The 20814-nt window shown below is 41.3% G+C and overlaps 1 protein-coding gene across 1 annotated transcript; it reads right to left on the reverse strand.

The window, feature by feature from the left end:
- Positions 1 to 446: 446 nt before the first annotated feature.
- Positions 447 to 12810, reverse strand: LOC311119815 (zinc transporter ZIP4-like; the record flags this gene model as incomplete). Its single annotated transcript, XM_084157788.1, has 12 exons — positions 447 to 575; positions 704 to 891; positions 1237 to 1389; positions 2809 to 2872; positions 3834 to 3929; positions 5879 to 6061; positions 6997 to 7169; positions 7733 to 7904; positions 9018 to 9256; positions 10433 to 10637; positions 10847 to 11137; positions 12601 to 12810. The coding sequence occupies 12 exons, from the start codon at positions 12808 to 12810 to the stop codon at positions 447 to 449; spliced, it is 2103 nt and encodes a 700-aa protein (XP_084013914.1).
- Between the last annotated feature and the right edge of the window lie 8004 nt (positions 12811 to 20814).

Below are 20814 nucleotides of genomic sequence, written 5' to 3' on the forward strand. Positions count from 1 at the left end.
TCACAAATTCAAATTGCATCTACCTACTTCCCTGTACAGTCACACTGTTATGGTATGTGGTTATACAAAAGACGTGGCAATAAGAGAGGAAGTAGCCTGAGGATCTGTGAGTCCCATTATAAATATCGGTGGTATAAATTACAGTTTGAACTAATTGCATACAGATGAAATCCAACAGCAGGATCATGCTGAACACCAACAGCAGGATCATACTGAACACCAACAGCAGGATCATACTGAACACCAACAGACTACACTTCTATGTGTTAGATACGTAAGATACAACAGAACTGGACTAGAATCTCATATATCATCTAGAAAAGTCATTTTGAGGAAATCTTGTATCATATAGAATTATCAAGAATTATCAAGCTTACATACAGTGTCATTTGTAATTGTATACAAATCCATTGTATTGTACTGCACAGTGTTAGGACTAGGAGGCTCTAGATGCCAATATTTTCCTCATACAGAGAGAGGAGCAGCAGGATGCCCCAGCCAGACAGCAGTCCTACGTTCTGGAGCAGGAAGATGAGCCAGGGCCTACGGTTGTCCACATGCACCATGGTGGGGAGCTGGGGGGAGAAAGGAGCAAGACGATACACTGCATTTAACTCCTTGTCCAAATATAGAAATATTTATAGAGGAAGATGGGCATTAGGGTACAGCCTGTTTGAGAACGTGGTAAAACTAGTGTACTGACCATATCAGCCAGACCCACATACAGGAAGAGACCAGAGGTGATGGCCGCGATCCACTGCTTGGTGGCCAGGTCAGTAGAGATGGTGAGGGCGATGTAGAGTCCGATGAAGGATGTGAGGGCACTGCCCACGTTCAGCATCAAGGCCTTCTTCACTGACAACCCGCTGTGCAGCAAGATAGCAAAGTCACCTGGGAGATGTAGGATGGAGAAAACTCAGAGAGGTGAGGTTTAAAGGGATGTCAGTGATAAAATGTAGGTCCTATGTTGATGCCATTGGAGGGATTGTGTGAATAGGAATCTGGATGGCGAGAGAAGTGGCTAATCATCTACCACTACTACTCATCTATTCTAAAACTTGATTATTTGAAGAAAAAAAACATATTGTTCTGAAATCAAACAAATCTAACATTGTTTTTTAAAATACATTAATTCATATAAAGCAACATCTGAAGTACCAATGTGGATGGGGGTCTCATTCTCAAGAGCCTTTTTCAACATGGCCAACTAGAGGCATCAGTCCGTGCTCCACTCACCCAGTTCGTGAGGCAGCTCGTGACAGAGCACAGCCAGAGACGTGGCAAGGCCGGACTTCCAGGAAACAGAGAAGGCCGCTCCGATAGCCAGGCCGTCTGCAAAGTTATGTATCCCGTCCCCTATGGTAACCATGTAGGGTAGCAGACGCCGTTCTAGTGGAGGGGAGAGACAGAAGGGAAACTCAGAGAAAGGCTCAGTCGTCTAAAGAAGTCAAGTCAAATTTGGCTATTGTTAATCATGTGTCTAAATTCATATTTTACAACGACAGCATTATTGATTAGCCAATGCCATTAGGCTGGAAAACGGAATACAGATGTAGGATCTTAATTTGACCAGTTTCTCACAGCAGGAAAATAATCCTGCAGCAACAGGAAATATGTATTATTGTTTGGATTATAATTAAATGGACATTTTGTAGGGGTTGATACATTTTTAGTTGGGACAAATCAAGTCTGACATTTTAAAGTGGAAATTACAAACTTTAGAAGTATTTTTAAACCTTGAATATACTACATGTTTGTATTTCCTGCAACAACAGGGTGATCAAATTAAGATCCTACATCTGTAGGAACCAGTGGTGGAAAAAGTACTAAATTGTCATACTTGAGTAAAAGTAAAGATACCTTAATAGAAAATGACTCAAGTAAAAGTGAAAGTTACCCATTAAAATTCTACTTGAGTAAAAGTCTAAAAGTATTTGGTTTTAAATATACTTAAGTATCAAAAGTAAAAGTATAAATCATTTCAAATTCCTTATATTAAGCAAAACAGATGGGACAATTTTCTTGTTTTTTTTTTATTTCCGGAAAGCCAGGGGCACGCTCCAAACAAAGCATTTGTTTTTAGTGAGTCCACCAGATCAGAAGCAGTAGGGATGACCAGGGATGTTCTCTTGATGAAGTGCATCAATTGTACCATTTTCTTGTCAAAATGTAACGAGTACTTTTGGGTGTTAAGGAAAATGTATGGAGTAAAAAGTACATTATTTTCTTTAGGAATGTAGTGAAGTGGCACAAGTGGTCCTCTGTAGCTCAGCTGATAGAGCACAGCGCTTGTAACGCCAAGGTAGTGGGTTCGATCCCCGGGACCACCCATACACAAAAAATGTATGCACGCATGACTGTAAGTCGCTTTGGATAAAAGCGTCTGCTAAATGGTTATACTGTAGAGTGGCTCCAACTACACTGTTGAATATTGTGCTTGAATTGTTTATAAAGATTACATAAAGAATGATGTCTCATTTTAATCACATCAGATTAAAAAAAATATTGTCACTGTTTATATTATCATTTACAATGATGACGGGGTGATTTTGGTTGCATCTGCAGCTAAAATGTTTCGTCCCTGTAGTAACGAATCCCTTTATTACTGTTCCTCGTGTAAGTGAACACAGCTCTTTGATGCACATTACTCTTTGTCATGCTGGATGTGTGTAATCATTGACTAGACTTGACTCACACAGTGAGTTTACTGTATAACAGCTTTCCAGTGAACGCCCTGACCATCAGACCCTGACCTATATTTCACCTCTTCTGAACAGGTTATATGTTGACCCAGGTTGTCCATCTTACCTCTTGAGCGCTGGTTTGGTTCTGGAAAGGCTTTCTCTGTGTCCTCACTGCGCTCACTTTCAACCTTCAACCGGATCAGAACATCACAGAAGTATAGCATGTGAATTACAGCAGGTGTGAATGGTTTAGTGGGGGACAAGGTGTTCAGAGACACGGGTAGTAAAGACTTAAGACTACATACTGTGTCGGGTAAAAACACAGCTTTACTAGGATACTGGCTGTTCAGTCATGGACCTCTGTCTGACCTCTGTTTGAACATCACAGGTGTGTCTGAATAACTGGTGAAAAACCTACCAGGTCAGTCTGTGAATAACTGGTACAGAACCTACTAGGTCAGTCTGTGAATAACTGGTGAAAAACCTACCAGGTCAGTCTGTGAATAACTGGTACAGACCTACCAGGTCAGTCTGTGAACAACTGGTACAGAACATACCAGGTCAGTCTGTGAATAACTGGTACAGACCTACCAGGTCAGTCTGTGAATAACTGGGACAGAACCTACCAGGTCAGTCTGTGAATAACTGGTGAAAAACCTACTATGTCAGTCTGTGAATAACTGGTACAGACCTACCAGGTCAGTCTGTGAACAACTGGTACAAAACCTACCAGGTCAGTCTGTGAATAATTGGTGAAAAACCTACCAGGTCAGTCTGTGAATAACTGGTACAGACCTACCAGGTCAGTCTGTGAACAACTGGTACAGAACATACCAGGTCAGTCTGTGAATAACTGGGACAGAACCTACCAGGTCAGTCTGTGAATAACTGGGACAGAACCTACCAGGTCAGTCTGTGAATAACTGGAACAGCACCTACCAGGTCAGTCTGTGAATAACTGGTACAGAACCTACCAGGTCAGTCTGTGAATAACTGGGACAGAACGTACCAGGTCAGTCTGTGAATAACTGGGACAGAACCTACCAGGTCAGTCTGTGAATAACTGGGACAGCACCTACCAGGTCAGTCTGTGAATAACTGGTACAGAACCTACCAGGTCAGTCTGTGAATAACTGGTACAGAACCTACCAGGTCAGTCTGTGATACGGACTGCTTGTTCTTTTTCTCCTGCATGTGCATCTCCAGGACTTTAACATGGTCACAGTGATGGGGCTCAGACTCCTCCTGGAAACACAATGACACAATGTACACTACCAGTCAAAAGTTTGGACACATCTACTCATTCAAGGGTTTTTCTTTATTTTTTACTATTTTCTACATTGTATAATAATACTGAAGACATCAAAACTATGAAATAGCACATATGGAATCATGTAGTAACCAAAATGGTGTTAAACAAATCAAAATATATTTTATATTTGAGATTCTTCAAATAGCCACCCTTTGCCTTGATCACAGCTTTGCACACTCTTGGCATTCTCTCAACCAGCTTCATGAGGTAGTCACCTGGAATGCATTTCAATTAACAGGTGTGCCTTCTTAAAAGTTAATTTGTGGAATTGATTTCCATCTTAATGTGTTTGTGTTGTGACAAGGTAGGGTGGGTATACAGAAGATAGCCCTATTTGGTAAAAGACCAAGTCCATATTATGGCAAGAACAGCTCAAATAAGCAAAGACAAAACGATAGTCCATCATTACTTTAAGACATGAAGGTCAGTCAATACGGAAAACGTCAAGAACTTTGAAAGTTTCTTCAAGTGCAGTCGCAAAAACCATCAAGCGCTATGATGAAACTGGCTCTCATGAGGACCGCCACAGAAATGGAAGACCCAGAGTTTCCTCTGCTGCAGAGGATCAGTTCATTAGAGTTACCAGCCTCAGAAATTGCAGCCCAAATAAATGCTTCACAGAGTTCAAGTCACAGACACATCTCAACATCAACTATTCAGAGGGGACTGTGTGAGTCAGGCCTTCATGGTCGAGTTGCTGCAAAGAACCCACTACTAAAGGACACCAATAAGAAGAAGAGACCTGCTTGGGCCAATAAACATGAGCAATGGACATTAGACCATTGGAAATGTGTCCTTTGGTCTGTAGTCAAAATTTGAGATTTTTGGTTCCAACCGCCGTGTCTTTGTGAGACGCTGTGTGGGTGAACGGATGATCTCCGCATGTGTAGTTCTCACCGTAAACCATGGAGGAGGATGTGTTATGGTGTGGGGGCGCTTTTCTGGTGACACTGTCTGTGATTTATTTAGAATTCAAGGCACACTCAACCAGCATGGCTACCACAGCATTCTGCAGCGATATGCATCCCATCTGGTTTGGGCTTAGAGGGACTATCATTTGTTTTTCAACAGGACAATGACCCAACACACCTACAGGCGGTTTAAGGGCTATTTTACCAAGAAAAAGATTGACGGAGTGCTACATCAGATGACCTGGCCTCCACAATCCCCAGACCTCAACCCAATTGAGATGGTTTGGGATGAGCCGGATGGCAGAGTGAAGGAAAATCAGCCAACAAGTGCTCAGCATATGTGGGAACTCCTTCAAGACTGTTGGAAAAGCATTCCAGGTGAAGCTGGTTGAGAGAATGCCAAGAGTGTGCAAAGCTCTCATCAAGGCAAAGGGTGGCTATTTGAAGAATTTCAAATATATTTTGATTTGTTTAACACTTTTTTGGTTACTACATGATTCCGTATGTGTTATTTCATAGCTTTGATGTCTTCACTATTATTCTACAATGTAGAAAATAGTAAAAATTAAGAAAAACCCTTGAATGAGTAGGTGTGTCCAAACTTTTGACTGAGACTGTATACGTCTGTGCTCAGAACATCACAACACAGAGCAGACCTGTGATAGCTAACAATTCTCACATTTTTGGAACCAGTAAGACCTGACGAATTTCTGTGACCGAAACGTTGCACTTTATCAAAGGTGTATTGCAAGTGTACATGTGTGGGAGTTATTTTCACCATGGATCCACCAAACCAGTAAGCTGACAGAACAGTGGTTTTCAGTAAGAAGATAAGGTTTAGAAACAGTGTGAAATGGGAAAGTACCACCTGACCTTGTCCAATAAGAACACAGGTTTTTGTTCCTGTTGCAAAACATTTTTGCTACGTTGTGCCCCTACTGAACACAGCCCAGGTGATAGACACTACTCACCCCATGGTGATGTGGGGAATGGTGATGGCTGTCCTTGTGTGTGGTGACGATGGAGAATATAGTCTCCATGAGATGGAAGCAGTAGATGCCAGCAATCAGCACCAGTATCTTACAGATGTAGTCTGGAACCTCCTCTGAGTGGCTGTGGTCTGTTCCTTCACTGTGAACATGGAGGCCTAGGAACTGAACCAACAGAGGAAACACGGTCACAACCCGGTCAGACACAGTCAGCCCAAAGACATCTGTTATGTTATTGTTATGACAGTGTTATGTCATTGTCATGACAGTGTTATGAAAGTGTTATGTAACTCTTATGAAGGCAGGTTCAAGTGAAGTGTAACCCCCAATACACAAGACCAGATACTAAAAATGTATGCACACATGACTGTAAGTCGCTTTGGATAAAAGCGTCTGCTAAATGGCATATTATATGATTTATTATTATACTGGCGATGCAATCAACCTGTGCAGGGTCCATTACTCTGAAATGGCCTCCTTCACTAACTACTGACAGATGAAAGTCTAGAGTGGAGACCAGTACCTATCCACCATATTGCTTTCACCAATCAAGTCCTCTCAATAAGTGGTGCCATGTCGGACCATTGGGACACAGTGTTATGTTGCTCTTATCTTGTAATGTCCCAAGATTCCCTGAAGCAACAGGGGGACATTTCTCTGTCTTCCCGATCTGACGGTGTCGTTCTTGTTCCATAATCACATCGTTATTATTTTATACTGTAGGTGATGATAGGGTGTGACAGCCTGCTAATACTTTGACCTGCGATGTTGACATGATGGATCTAAATGGATTGAGCTGCAGCAGCAGGAAGTATCCCCTCCAGACTTCTGCCCTGGGGGACTGTGTGTTGCTCTGACTAATCATAAGGTCCCTCAGACATCTGGCTGATCATTGGGTCGCACTGACATTAACCACAACCCTTTAATGAAGAGTTGAGGAGGAAGAGGTCTGGCTGGCTAGATAAGTGGTTTTCTTTTCACATTGTACATTCCAGCACGTTTCCAGAAACCATTGATGGGTGCATAACCAAGCCAGCACAGTACAGCTCAGCTTGAATCAGCTGGGCTCAGTAATGTGAATAGGGTACTGTGGTGCTCACCATAGGCAGGAGGTGCAACAGGGCGTCCCCAGTGAGGGAGCCCACGGCCAGGCTGACACAGAACTGGATGACGAGCTGGAAGACACTGCTGCAGGAGATACACAGCACCACCATAACGCCAACCAGGGCGGCTAGACAGATCAGCAGATTGGCTATGGAGGCATACACATACTCTATGGAGAGAGATAATTAACATGAAGGAGGTTCGAAATATAATAACAGTGCAGTACTCACGCAAATCAAGCCACGGAAGGTCTGTTAGATAATACAGTAAACATTGTGTGATTATGCTTGAAATAGGCTCTAGTCTTGCCTAATGAAATAGGCTCTAGTCTTGCCTAATGAAATAGGCTCTAGTCTTGCCTAATGAAATAGGCTCTAGTCTTGCCTAATGAAATAGGCTCTAGTCTTGCCTAATGATCAAATTTAACAAGTTTGAATTTTGGAGCATTCATATTTATAAACATAGTACATTTATTTCTGCATAGTCTCTCTATATTTCCATTATCATAAAAAAATAAAGAGGCAGGAATGGGCCTTTCTGTATCAAAAGGAAAGGAATGAGTGTTGAATTTAGTGTGTATTGTAGCAATTATCAATCACATTTATTTTATAAAGCCATTTTTAAAATCAGCAGATGTCACTATGTGCTTTACAGAAACCCAGCCTAAAACCCCAAAGAGCAAGCAATGCAGAGGCAGAAGCACAGTGGCTAGGACTGTCGTACTCCACTCACTCTCTGTGGTGCTGAGCTGATCTGATGGTCCAGTGGGGGGAGAGGTGCTGTTGCAGGCCCCACTGAGGATCTGCTGGACCAGGGCTGGGCTGAGCCGGGCCACGTCAGACCTGGACAGGCTAGATCCATTCAGCCCATGGATCTTTATCAGCTCCTCTGGGCTGAAACACTTCTACATGGAGGAAAGAGGGCTGAAACACATCTACGTGGAGGAAACAGGGCTGAAACGCATCTACATGGAGGAAACAGGGCTGAAACACGTCTACATGGAGGAAACAGGGCTGAAACACGACTACGTGGAGGAAACAGGGCTGAAACACATCTACGTGGAGGAAACAGGGCTGAAACGCATCTACGTGGAGGAAACAGGGCTGAAACGCATCTACATGGAGGAAACAGGGATGGAACACGTCTACATGGAGGAAACAGAGATGAAACACGTCTACATGGAGGAAAGAGGGCTGAAACACGTCTACATGGAAGAAACATGGTTGAAACACGTCTACGTGGAGGAAACAGTGCTGAAACACATCTACGTGGAGGAAACAGGGCTGAAACGCATCTACGTGGAGGAAACAGGGCTGAAACACGTCTACATGGAGGAAACAGGGATGAAACGCATCTACATGGAGGAAACAGGGATGAAACACGTCTACATGGAGGAAACAGGGAGGAAACACGTCTACATGGAGGAAACAGGCAGTATTTTATAAACCCCCCGATGTGGTAATTATTACAGCTGAAAATGCAGTGCCGTGTGTCAATGTAAAATTCTTCAATTAATATACTTCTGTCCAAATACTGTATCTGACTGTGTCCCAAATAACTCCCTATACCCTTTGCAGTGCACAGCTTTTGACCAGGGCCCATGGGCCTTTTCTTTGAATTGACACTCCTTATTGCTAACTGATTGACTAACGGTAAGATGTCATTGGGCATTCACAAAGCGGGGACCAATTTCTTACAAGTAACATGTTATTATCCCTCAGCAGTATTCCTTCTCATTCAAGACTTCTCTAATATAGATATTACCATGGGCAGAATCCTACAGCTGCCAATAGCTCAGGCCATCTACTGCACATCTGAGGCTCATTACAATGCACTGGAGATGCAGCGGACACCAGGGGTTTAGAAGTCTGACAATGAGTAAGAGTGAAGGAGCCTGGGTGGGTGTGTGTGTGTGTGTGTGCGCCGTTAAGCCCCTGAAGGTCTCTTTAGGAGATTGAAGTGATGGCCTTGACCTAATTACCCACAAAGCACCATGGTGGTTGAGTATAATAATTACCAGTTCCCAGCTGCTGTTGTTCCTCTGGTGGTACCCCTTCTCACAACTCTGCCTGAAGGCTTCACCTCCACCTCCACCCCCCCGACCACCGCTAACGGTACTGTGGTCACTATGGTCATGGTCAACGTGGTCATCGTGACCATAGTCATCTTTGTGTCCCTCTTGATCTCTGTGATCATGATCGTGGTCCTCTTCGTGGATTCCACCCAGTTGCAGGCTCTTCATAAGACCTTCCAGCTCTACAGCGATTAATCAGAATGATATGGTTAGTTGGTGGTAGCGTATATTAGCATGCCATTGAGGAACAGTAATATGGTGGTAGCGTATATTAGCATGCCATTGAGGAACAGTAATATGGTGGTAGCGTATATTAGCATGCCATTGAGGAACAGTAATATGGTGGTAGCGTATATTAGCATGCCATTGAGGAACAGTAATATGGTGGTAGCGTATATTAGCATGCCATTGAGGAACAGTAGTATGGTGGTAGCGTATATTAGCATGCCATTGAGGAACAGTAATATGGTGGTAGCGTATATTAGCATGCCATTGAGGAACAGTAATATGGTGGTAGCGTATATTAGCATGCCATTGAGGAACAGTAATATGGTGGTAGCGTATATTAGCATGCCATTGAGGAACAGTAATATGGTGGTAGCGTATATTAGCATGCCATTGAGGAACAGTAATATGGTGGTAGCGTATATTAGCATGCCATTGAGGAACAGTAATATGGTGGTAGCGTATATTAGCATGCCATTGAGGAACAGTAATATGGTGGTAGCGTATATTAGCATGCCATTGAGGAACAGTAATATGGTGGTAGCGTATATTAGCATGCCATTGAGGAACAGTAGTAAGGTGGTAGCGTATATTAGCATGCCATTGAGGAACAGTAATATGGTGGTAGCGTATATTAGCATGCCATTGAGGAACAGTAATATGGTGGTAGCGTATATTAGCATGCCATTGAGGAACAGTAATATGGTGGTAGCGTATATTAGCATGCCATTGAGGAACAGTAATATGGTGGTAGCGTATATATTAGCAGGCAATTGGGGAACAGTAATATAAACTCTCATAATCCAGGCTTCATGGGGTTATAGCATAGGGTTTGAGGGTAACGTTAATATCATAGGGTTTGAGGGTAACATTAACATAGGGTTAGAGGGTAACGTTAATAGCATAGCCCCACAAGGGCATCATGCTAAATGAATTATGAACTATGTATGGCACAACATGGATTAATGAGTAGGTTGATGTTACTGTACAGCCAGGAGCATGCCGTTACAGTGTAATAAGACTAAACAGTATGAGAAAAATGATTCATACTAATGGGGATAGTCGTTTGTTATAAGGCAATATTACAGCATGGACATTTCGTACACATAGGGAATAGTTGTTTCTTACTGTACCGTGTATGGTAATGTTGTCAGAACCGAAGGGGTTGAATATGAAATCCAGAAAGTAGCCTTCTTCAGGCAGTGCACTGGCAGTCATGCAGTCACCTCGTAAAGCATGGTAAACTATGTATCCAAACACCACATCCATGTTGTGTGGGCCACCATCATTCATTGACACGTTGCTCTCCTCGAAGATGTCTTGACCAGTGAGACACTGCTAAATGACCACGATAAAACACGGGACAGACATACACAGTTGAATAGAATATAAATATTTTTGTTCAAAAACAAAATCTACTCAAATGAGTTGGTTCGGAAAATAGTTAACTGTTGATGACGGTAGTTCATTGGGTTTCTATTGCACAACCTTAGAAGGCACAGTATATAAAAATATATTCTTATTCTTATTAGCACAGCAGCACCAACCTGGTCATACTGCTGATCATGCTTGTAGTGCTTCTTCAGGTTACGGAGCAGCGTCTCTATCCCACTGCGCTCCATGTCTCTGTGTCCATCCCCATAGCCTGTGATCTCACGGATGAAGTGGTCCGTCTCATCCCCCCACCTCCCTGCCCTCACGGCAGAGCAGGCCTCTGAGGGAGAGCTGAGGTAGAGGCAGCATCCTGCTGCTACTCTGAAGAAGCCCTCCTGGTGAAGGAGACCACCAGTGCTGGTGATGTTACCCACCAGCTGGTCTACTGACTGCACAGAGAGGCACTAGAAACAAGCAGGGTGGCTTCAGTGTTTCATGTAGATTATTTATGTACTCAATACAAACATAGACCTAATTTATGAGAGAAAACCAACGTAAGATCTTGTATAGGCAGTCATTATGACCACAAAGGTAAAGGAGTTTGGGTTGGGTGAATGTGCGACATAAAAATCTAATTTTCTGATCTTTAAAACAGCTATGCTCTGGCTTTTTGAGTCAGGACATAGTGACTTTGCCTATTATCTAAAACATGATACTGTACAGACTCTACCACAAACCCAGAACCGATTAGTTAAGGTGCTGGAGGCAAAATGCTAAACTGGAGAAACAGAAAAAAAGTCTCAGCACATTTCAAGTCAGATGGACATTTCTTTTAAAAAAGGCTGAGCTTGATGAAGGTCAACTGACCGAAAGCTCAGCCTCCATTAAAATAAATGTGCATCTGACTGGAAGTGCGCAGACACTTTTTCCTGATTCTCCAGTATCATCACCACACATGAGTACGATCTCAAGCCATTGTTGCATTAGCAGAACACGCTGTCTAAATACTGATCATTAGTGTTAGTCCCAAACATGTTTGGCCAATCTCTCACATAACATGTGACTTCCTCTACATGGTCACAAGGGCAGATTACACCTGCCATGGTAAAGTCCAAGGCCTTCAATGTCTGAACAAGAGAATAATGGATTTTTTTTTTTTGTAATCAAAGGAAACCAAAATGAACAGTTATTGGAGTATTTGTGGTGCATGATGGACAGGGTAAAAAAAATGTTTTACAATGAATTTCTTAATTTTAAGTAAAACAGAATGCCCAATCATTAAGACGTTTAAACAAGCTGCAGTAAAGGGTGATACAACCACGACTTTCAAATTCATTGGGGATTAAAATATTATATCGGGGTTATATCATTGTAATGGATAGGCTATGCATTTAAAAAAAGTTTTTTTACACATAAGCCATTTAAGTCTAAGTCATTGCTAGAATCTATGATAATACCCTAACACATGGAATTGTTTTAACATTGATCAGGTGTTTTACATCATTGGTAGAACATAATGGATTGAATAAATCCAGTTACAAAAATCTGGTACAAACTATCTGCAATGCTCACATCGTGTAATCTCTCTATAATACCAATGTAATAATAGCAAGAATCACTATTGTTATAATCATAATTATTATAATGGGGCACGCATTCAACTTTTAAATTGCTCAATGCTCACGATATATGTATCAATAATTAATAAATAAAAGACTTGGTTCGAGACTGGTCAATAAAAAAATACAGATGTAGGTTTAACAAGCTAAGTCTGTAAAAGCACTATGCCAAAATGTACAGCGCTGTATTCCATTATCTGACAGCGCTGTATACCATTATATGTAGCGCACGGCACAGTGACAGCTGCAGATTGGACCTCGACCTTTCCTAAAACCAAGTTGAAGCGAGTGTAAGAAAAAAAAGTTACCTTTTCACACGACACACCAGGGCACTGCACACGCTTCTCTAACAGTTTGAAAAAGGAGCGAACTGACATTTCATCCAAGTATTCCTCTCCTGGCGACACGAGCTCCACCACTTTCCCATATACATCCACAGGTGAACACCACGCATAGCTGAATAGGCTCAAACTCAGATACAGGAGAATAACGGGAAAATACCTATATGTAGTTTCCATTGTTCTATAAAAATATAAACCCTCTTTAAAAAAATAAAATAAAGTGCAAAAACAGTGTTTATAGGAAGAGTTGATTCTGAGTGGCGCAGATGCAGTCCACACACGGTTTTTAGTTCACCATACAGGTCTCTATAATCAGCTAAGTTAGAGATTTCCTTCACCTGGTAGCTCGCCTTTGATTGGTCCAGAGGCGAGTTGCGCTCCTCTACCCGTCCATAAATAGGAAACCATTGCAGTTCACCTGAATAAAGGGGTACAGGTCCAAATCACCGGTCTTCAATGTACACTCAGCATCAGCTGACCATATTGAAATAATGGCAAGAGTTTTTATGTCAATAAGACCTGTTGCTAGGAATACAAGCAAAATATTTGTGGCAACTGCAAAGTGATTCACTTACATCCTCAATGGCCACCAATACCCTGATGATGACCCTTCATGGGAATATATTTCTGCCTGCTATCTCTCCAGTGGTGAAGATATCTAATCTATTAGCTAACATTCCCATTTACTAACAGATTGTGTATTGGGAAAATGGATAAACATGATGTAACGACAATGCATTACTGACAGTGTGGAAAGGGATGTCAAAACAAATAATACACATTTCTACAGAACCTTTTTGTAAGAAATGTATAATAAATGAATTGATTATTTTTTAGAAACAGCCAACACAAACAGTTGAGGACGTTTATTGATGAATCAATTCAGAGGCCCCATTCTCCATGTATAACCACTGTGGACTAAAAGTACTTTCCATGGACATCATTCAACATATGCAGCGACCATGTGACTGGATGATTGGGTCTCATATTTAGGGCCAAGAGTTTTTCCTTACCATGACTAAAGAGAAACTACTGAACCTACTCACAATGATTAATGGACTGATGACTTCACCCTCCACCGCATCAGAGACCGGGCCAGGTGTTGGGGGGACTACCGGGCCAGGTGAGACTGGTCTGGCAGGTGTTGGGGGGACTACCGGGCCAGGTGAGACTGGTCTGGCAGGTGTTGGGGGGACTACCGGGCCAGGTGAGACTGGTCTGGCAGGTGTTGGGGGGACTACCGGGCCAGGTGAGACTGGTCTGGCAGGTGTTGGGGGGACTACCGGGCCAGGTGAGACTGGTCTGGCAGGTGTTGGGGGGACTACCGGGCCAGGTGAGACTGGTCTGGCAGGTGTTGGGGGGGACTACCGGGCCAGGTGAGACTGGTCTGGCAGGTGTTGGGGGGGACTACCGGGCCAGGTGAGACTGGTCTGGCAGGTGTTGGGGGGACTACCGGGCCAGGTGAGACTGGTCTGGCAGGTGTTGGGGGGACTACCGGGCCAGGTGAGACTGGTCTGGCAGGTGTTGGGGGGCCTACCGGGCCAGGTGAGACTGGTCTGGCAGGTGTTGGGGGGCCTACCGGGCCAGGTGAGACTGGTCTGGCAGGTGTTGGGGGGACTACCAAACACATCCTTGTGTCAATGGTCAGCAGGATTTGAGGGGAAGATCACCTGTCTCCAAGTCAAACATGAAGCTGTTTGAAGGGTCTTTGGGTGTAAGTGTGATTATGAACATCCAACTGAGGTACCCAAAGTAGACCTACAGTAGTTTGCCACCTATGTCACTTTTAACATATTTGGATAAAATAAAGTCATGTTCAGCAGGGTTGTGCTCAAAGTGAAAAAATGCCATGTAAAATAAGAAAATGAATAATTAGACATTCATTTCATTCATGAAAAATATTTTTCTACTGCTTCTGTAGACAAATTCTCCACATAAAAAAAAAAAAAAAAAAAAAAAAGTTCCTAACTTTCTGCAACAAGACACACTCATCACACATTGTAGGCTAAGCAACTAGAACTGCAGATGAAAAGGGAGTTAGTTAAAAGGATCTTTGCTATAGGCAGAATTTCTTTCAACCTATTGATTTTATTTATTTATTAGACATTTTGCAGGATGAAATCTCATTTTCAGGTGTCCCCAAAAAATGAAATAATATGGCAGGTCACAGATCCAGTATCTTGCTGATACAGGTCAAAGAGAATTGGGTTAGTTTATGACAAACGCCATCGTCTCTCTCAGCTGTTTAAAAAGTCAATCTAGATCTCTTGTTTATGCCTGTAAAAAGAAGAAACAGCCAAACAGATCTTGTTATCTAGGCCTACACCAGGGTTCTTCAATTCCGGTCCTGGAGGGCCGAAACACTTTTGTTTTTTATTTCTACCTGGTAGTTAATTGCACTCACCTGGTGTCCCAGGTCTGAATTAGCCCCTGATTAGAAGGAGAGGATGAAAAACAGAGGTGTTTCGGCCCTCCAGGACCGGAATTGAAGAACCCTGGCCTACACAGTTTAATCAGACATACAATACCTGGAACAAAATCTCCCAGGAGGCAGTAGTCTCTCTCACTGCTCTTCAGGCACATACACAGAGAGAGCCCTAGGGGTGCTGGAGAACCTGCTCTTTTGCCTTCCACTTTTCTTTTAACGAATTACTTTTTATTTAAAATGGTCTCTTTTCTCTCTGGTAACTTTAAATGCAACAGATTGCACATCAAACTAGAACATTTCTCATCAACTCACACTGTAAACCCCAATGTGCTATTTTTGTAAATAATTTTTTTGATGGCACATTTGGGTTCAACAGTGTGAGTTGATGAGAAATGTTCTAGTTTGATGTGCAATTTGTTGCCGGTGACTCTATGCTTCTTGAAAGGCCAATATCTTGAAAACTTGACTGCTGGCATGCAAAACATTTTTGGGACTGTATTAAGTGGACTAATGAAAACAATTCCAAAATATCGTTTTTGAGTAGAGTTCCCCTTTAATATTTTAAACCTATCCAAAACCTTAATTTCAAAATGTGGTGTTTGGAGAAATGTGGATAAACGTCTAATTCTGCAGTGAGAGAGCTTATTGAGATGGGAGCATTAAATGTTCCCTAATGAATTCTCTCTTATGCTATTGTTAATTGAATCTGAAGTTGTAGTGTCTTTGTAGTTGGGAGAAACAAAGAAATACGCTAACTGCACCAAAAAAGATTACGTTTGGAAAATATACTTTTAAAGTAGCAACAGCTTGAAAATATTGATTATGGAATGTTTATGTAACAAAAAAAATTGGAGTTACAAAATGTATGTACTCTAAGTTCAATCAACTTAAAGACATGCTCTGGTACTTTGGCGACTAATAAGTATTTTTTAAACCTCAGTCATCAACTGATAATCATCTTATAAAAATAAAACATGAACATCATTATGGTTAATATTAAAAAAACACAACATTATGATTCACATTTTGCCATCATTTTCCCATAGGCATACATAAAAAATTATATTTATTTTGTTTCATAGACCATCTCCATACAACAAGGTTGCCAAAGACAGCAAGCAAATGAATATAGCTCATCATTCAGTGAATGCATGCTACCTGACAAAGTTCAGTCAGAGACAATAAATCTTATCTTGAGTTATAAAAAAATACAGCTGTACAACTTCTCAAAATGGGCATCATTATATATATAAAAAAAATAATAATCAGATACACATACAGTTGAAGTCGGAGGTTTACATACACTTAGGTTCGAGTCATTAAAACTTGTTTTTCAACCACTCCACAAATTTCTTGTTAACAAACTATAGTTTTGGCAAGTCTACTTTGTGCATGACACAAGTAATTTTTCCAACAATTGTTTGCAGACATTATTTCACTGTATCATAATTCCAGTGGGTCAGAAGTTTACATACACTAAGTTGACTGTGCCTTTAAACAGCTTGGAAAAATCCAGAAAATGATTTCATGGCTTTAGAAGTTTCTGAAATTGACATAATTTGAGACAATTGGAGGTGTACCTGTGGATGTATTTCAAGGCCTACCTTCAAACTCAGTGCCTCTTTGCTTGACATCATGGGAAAATCAAAATAAAATCTGCCAAGGCCTCAGAAAAAAAATTTGTAGACCTCCACAAGTCTGGTTCATCCTTGGGAGCAATTTCCAAACGCCTGAAGGTACCACGTTCATCTGTACAAACACCATGGTACCACGCAGCCGTCATACCGCTCAGGAAGGAGACGCGTTCTGTCTCCTAGAGATGAACGTACTTTGGTGCGAAAAGTGCAAATCAATCCCAGAACAACAGCAAAGGACCTTGTGAAGATGCTGGAGGAAACAGGTACAAAAGTATCTATATCCACAGTAAAACGAGTCCTATATCGACATAACCCGAAAGGCCGCTCAGCAAGGAAGAAGCCACTGCTCCAAAACCGCCATAAAAAAGCCAGATTACAGTTTGCAACTGCACATGGGGACAAAGATTGTACTTTTTGGAGAAATGTCCTCGGGTCTGATGAAACAAAAATATAATTGTTTGGCCATAATAACCATTGTTATGTTTGGAGAAAAAAGGGGGTAGCTTGCAAGCTGAAGAACACCACCCCAACCGTGAAGCACGGGGGTGGCAGCATCATGCTGTGGGGGTGCTTTGCTGCAGGAGGGACTGGTGCACTTCACAAAATAGATGGCATCATGAGGAAGGAAAATTATGTGGATATATTGAAGCAACATCTCAAGACATCAGTCAGGAAGTTAAAGCTTGGTCACAAATGGGACTTCCAAATGGACATTAACCCCAAGCATACTTCCAAAGTTGTGGCAAAATGGCTTAAGGACAACAAAGTCAAGGTATTGGAGTAGCCATCACAAAGCCCTGACCTCAATCCTATAGAACATTTGTGGGCAGAACTGAAAAAGCGTGTGCGAGCAAGGAGACCTACAAACCCGACTCAGTTACACCAGCTCTGTCAGGAGGAATGGGCCAAAATTCACCCAACTTATTGTGGGAAGCTTGTGGAAGGCTACCCGAAACATTTGACCCAAGTTAAACTATTTAAAAGGCAATGCTACCAAATACTAATTGAGTGTATGTAAACTTCTGACCCACTGGGAATGTGATGAAAGAAATAAAAGCTGAAAGAAATAATTATCTCTACTATTATTCTGACATTTCACATTCTTAAAATAAAGTGGTGATCCTAACTGACCTAAGACAGGGAATTTGTACTAGGATTAAATGTCAGGAATTGTGAAAAACTGAGTTTAAATGTATTTGGCTAAGGTGTATGTAAACTTCCGACTTAAACTGTACATACATACATACATGTTTTTAAATGATATCTCCATATAATAGTGTGGTAGTCCAGTGATGATACTACTAGATGTTCTCATTACCTATGCAGAACTCTTTCTTCAACACTGTGTTACCTAAGTTGGCAGAAACCTAAGTCAGCAGTAGTTACATTACAGTGATGTAGAGGTTGTTCTGAACTAATCTTAACACTAATTGCTCCTGTAAATCGCTCTGGATTAGAGCGTCTGCTAAATGACCAAAATGTAACTGATAGTTAGCCTGCAGTGCAGTCATTTCATCCCACGTTGTCCTCACTTTGTGGTCACCACCACCACTTACAGACAAAAAAAGTCATACTATCTGCTACTTAAAGCAAAGTGAAACTACTCTTGTAGGGTCAGAAGACACATGACCAACACAGATCCTCTAACTGCAACAGGGTTCGTCAAGGTACTGTAAACCTCACAATACATTTTTCACAACTCCCTAAATTGAAGTGTTTACAATGTGTTTCATGGATTAGGTCACTCACTGTAGGTAACCGTGGCATTATTCCATCATAAAAGTTGAACACATACTGCACCAGTCTGCAGCAACAAAGGTGCAATACTGGAATACCATGTGACCCAGGCCCTGAGTTAAATCGTCAGTTGAGTTCAGGTCTATATCTGAGAACATTGTTAGACTTTCTTTTTACTTACACATTTATTTTATATTTCCATAAAAGACGAAACAGTGTATTTTTAATAGATTATCAAGATAGACCTGCTTACTCAAGAAATTCCAAGCACAGATATTTCAAAACCAAAGAGTAATCTTGAATACATATAAACTAAAGAGTCATCTTAAATACATTTAAACTAAACTAAAGAGTTCTCTTGAATACATATAAACCAACGGTGATACAATGGGAGAGTCTCTTTTGCATGTTCACATTTTTTACTTCCTCATTCCAGCCATCTACAGCGAGCTCCAAAAGTATTGGGACAGTGCCATTTTTTGTTGTTGTTTTAGCTCTCTAATAATATTTGTGTGTCTAACTTTCTCATTAATCATTATTCACGATTTATTCAAGATTATCCGTAACATCCACATTAATGTAGAAGTGCGATTATCCGTAGCATCCACATTAAATGTAGAAGTGTTTAGAAACATTATATTCATAATAACAGTGACTCCAATGGGACGGGGACTACGTACAAAAAGTGCTGTAATTTCTAAACTGTTCCCCCGATATAGATGAAAAAACACTCAAATTAAAGCTGACAGTATTTAACTTCATAGTCACTGTATCATCATCAAGTCCAAAGTGCTGGAGTACAGAGCCAAAAAACAAAAACAAAATGAACTGTACCAATACTTTTGGAGCTCACTGTATTTCCTGAAATGTGTTTTTCTCCTCAGGGCATTAGCCAATGAGGTTGGACTCCTATCAGGAAACAAGGAAGGATTAACCTACTGTTCCCTGCTACACCTGGGACTCTAAGCATGAGTTCATGTATTACATAGCTACTACAATAATGCAATGCACTTGACCCATATTGTAAAACTCAGTCAACCTTTGACTGAAACCAAGGTGTTCTGAGCATACACAAGTGTCAATAACATCAAGCACTCACCCTTACATGTCATACAAAAATAATTTTATTAAATGGGCATACAAAACAACATTACATGAAATGTACAGTACACCAAACAAACATAAAATACAGAAGCCATACCATAAAACAGTCATTTATTTATTTCTTACTAGATTAAATCAAAAACATGGGTTATTGCAACGGTCTTTGTCTGGCAACTTTCTACTTCCATAATGCAATAATCAACATGTAATAATATATATATATATTTATTATTGCATGTTGATGAGGTAAGAATGTATTTTTTTATATTTTTTTTACTACATTATTTATAACAAATTTAGATAGAGTAAGTATTTGATCACTTGAATCGAATTATCTCCTGAATAGCAAAGCGGATGATTTCATTGAAATCAAACTGGATGTATTTTCTCCAGTATCTCTGGTCTCTGCCGAAGGTCTGAGCTGGGTAACATGGACTTCCTGGAAACAAAATATAGAGGGTGTTCCAGATGACGTACTAACACTATAGAGGGTGTTCCAGATGACGTACTAACACTATAGAGGGTATTCCAGTTGACGTACTAACACTATAGAGGGTGTTCCAGATGACGTACTAACACTATAGAGGGTGTTCCAGTTGACATACTAACACTATAGAGGGTATTCCAGTTGACGTACTAACACTATAGAGGGTGTTCCAGTTGACGTACTAACACTATAGAGGGTGTTCCAGATGACGTACTAACACTATAGAGGGTGTTCCAGTTGACGTACTAACACTATAGAGGGTGTTCCAGTTGACGTACTAACACTATAGAGGGTGTTCCAGTTGACGTTCTAACACTATAGAGGGTGTTCCAGTTGACGTACTAACACTATAGAGGGTGTTCCAGTTGACGTACTAACACTATAGAGGGTGTTCCAGTTGACATACTAACACTATAGAGGGTATTCCAGTTGACGTACTAACACTATAGAGGGTGTTCCAGTTGACGTACTAACACTATAGAGGGTGTTCCAGTTGACATACTAACACTATAGAGGGTATTCCAGTTGACGTACTAACACTATAGAGGGTGTTCCAGTTGACGTACTAACACTATAGAGGGTGTTCCAGATGACGTACTAACACTATAGAGGGTGTTCCAGTTGACGTACTAACACTATAGAGGGTGTTCCAGTTGACTTACTAACACTATAGAGGGTGTTCCAGTTGACGTACTAACACTACAGAGGGTGTTCCAGTTGACGTACTAACACTATAGAGGGTGTTCCAGTTGACGTACTAACACTATAGAGGGTGTTCCAGATGACGT

The sequence above is a fragment of the Coregonus lavaretus genome (genome assembly GCF_964263955.1).
Source record: "Coregonus lavaretus genome assembly, chromosome: 3".
NCBI classification, from domain to species: domain Eukaryota; kingdom Metazoa; phylum Chordata; class Actinopteri; order Salmoniformes; family Salmonidae; genus Coregonus; species Coregonus lavaretus.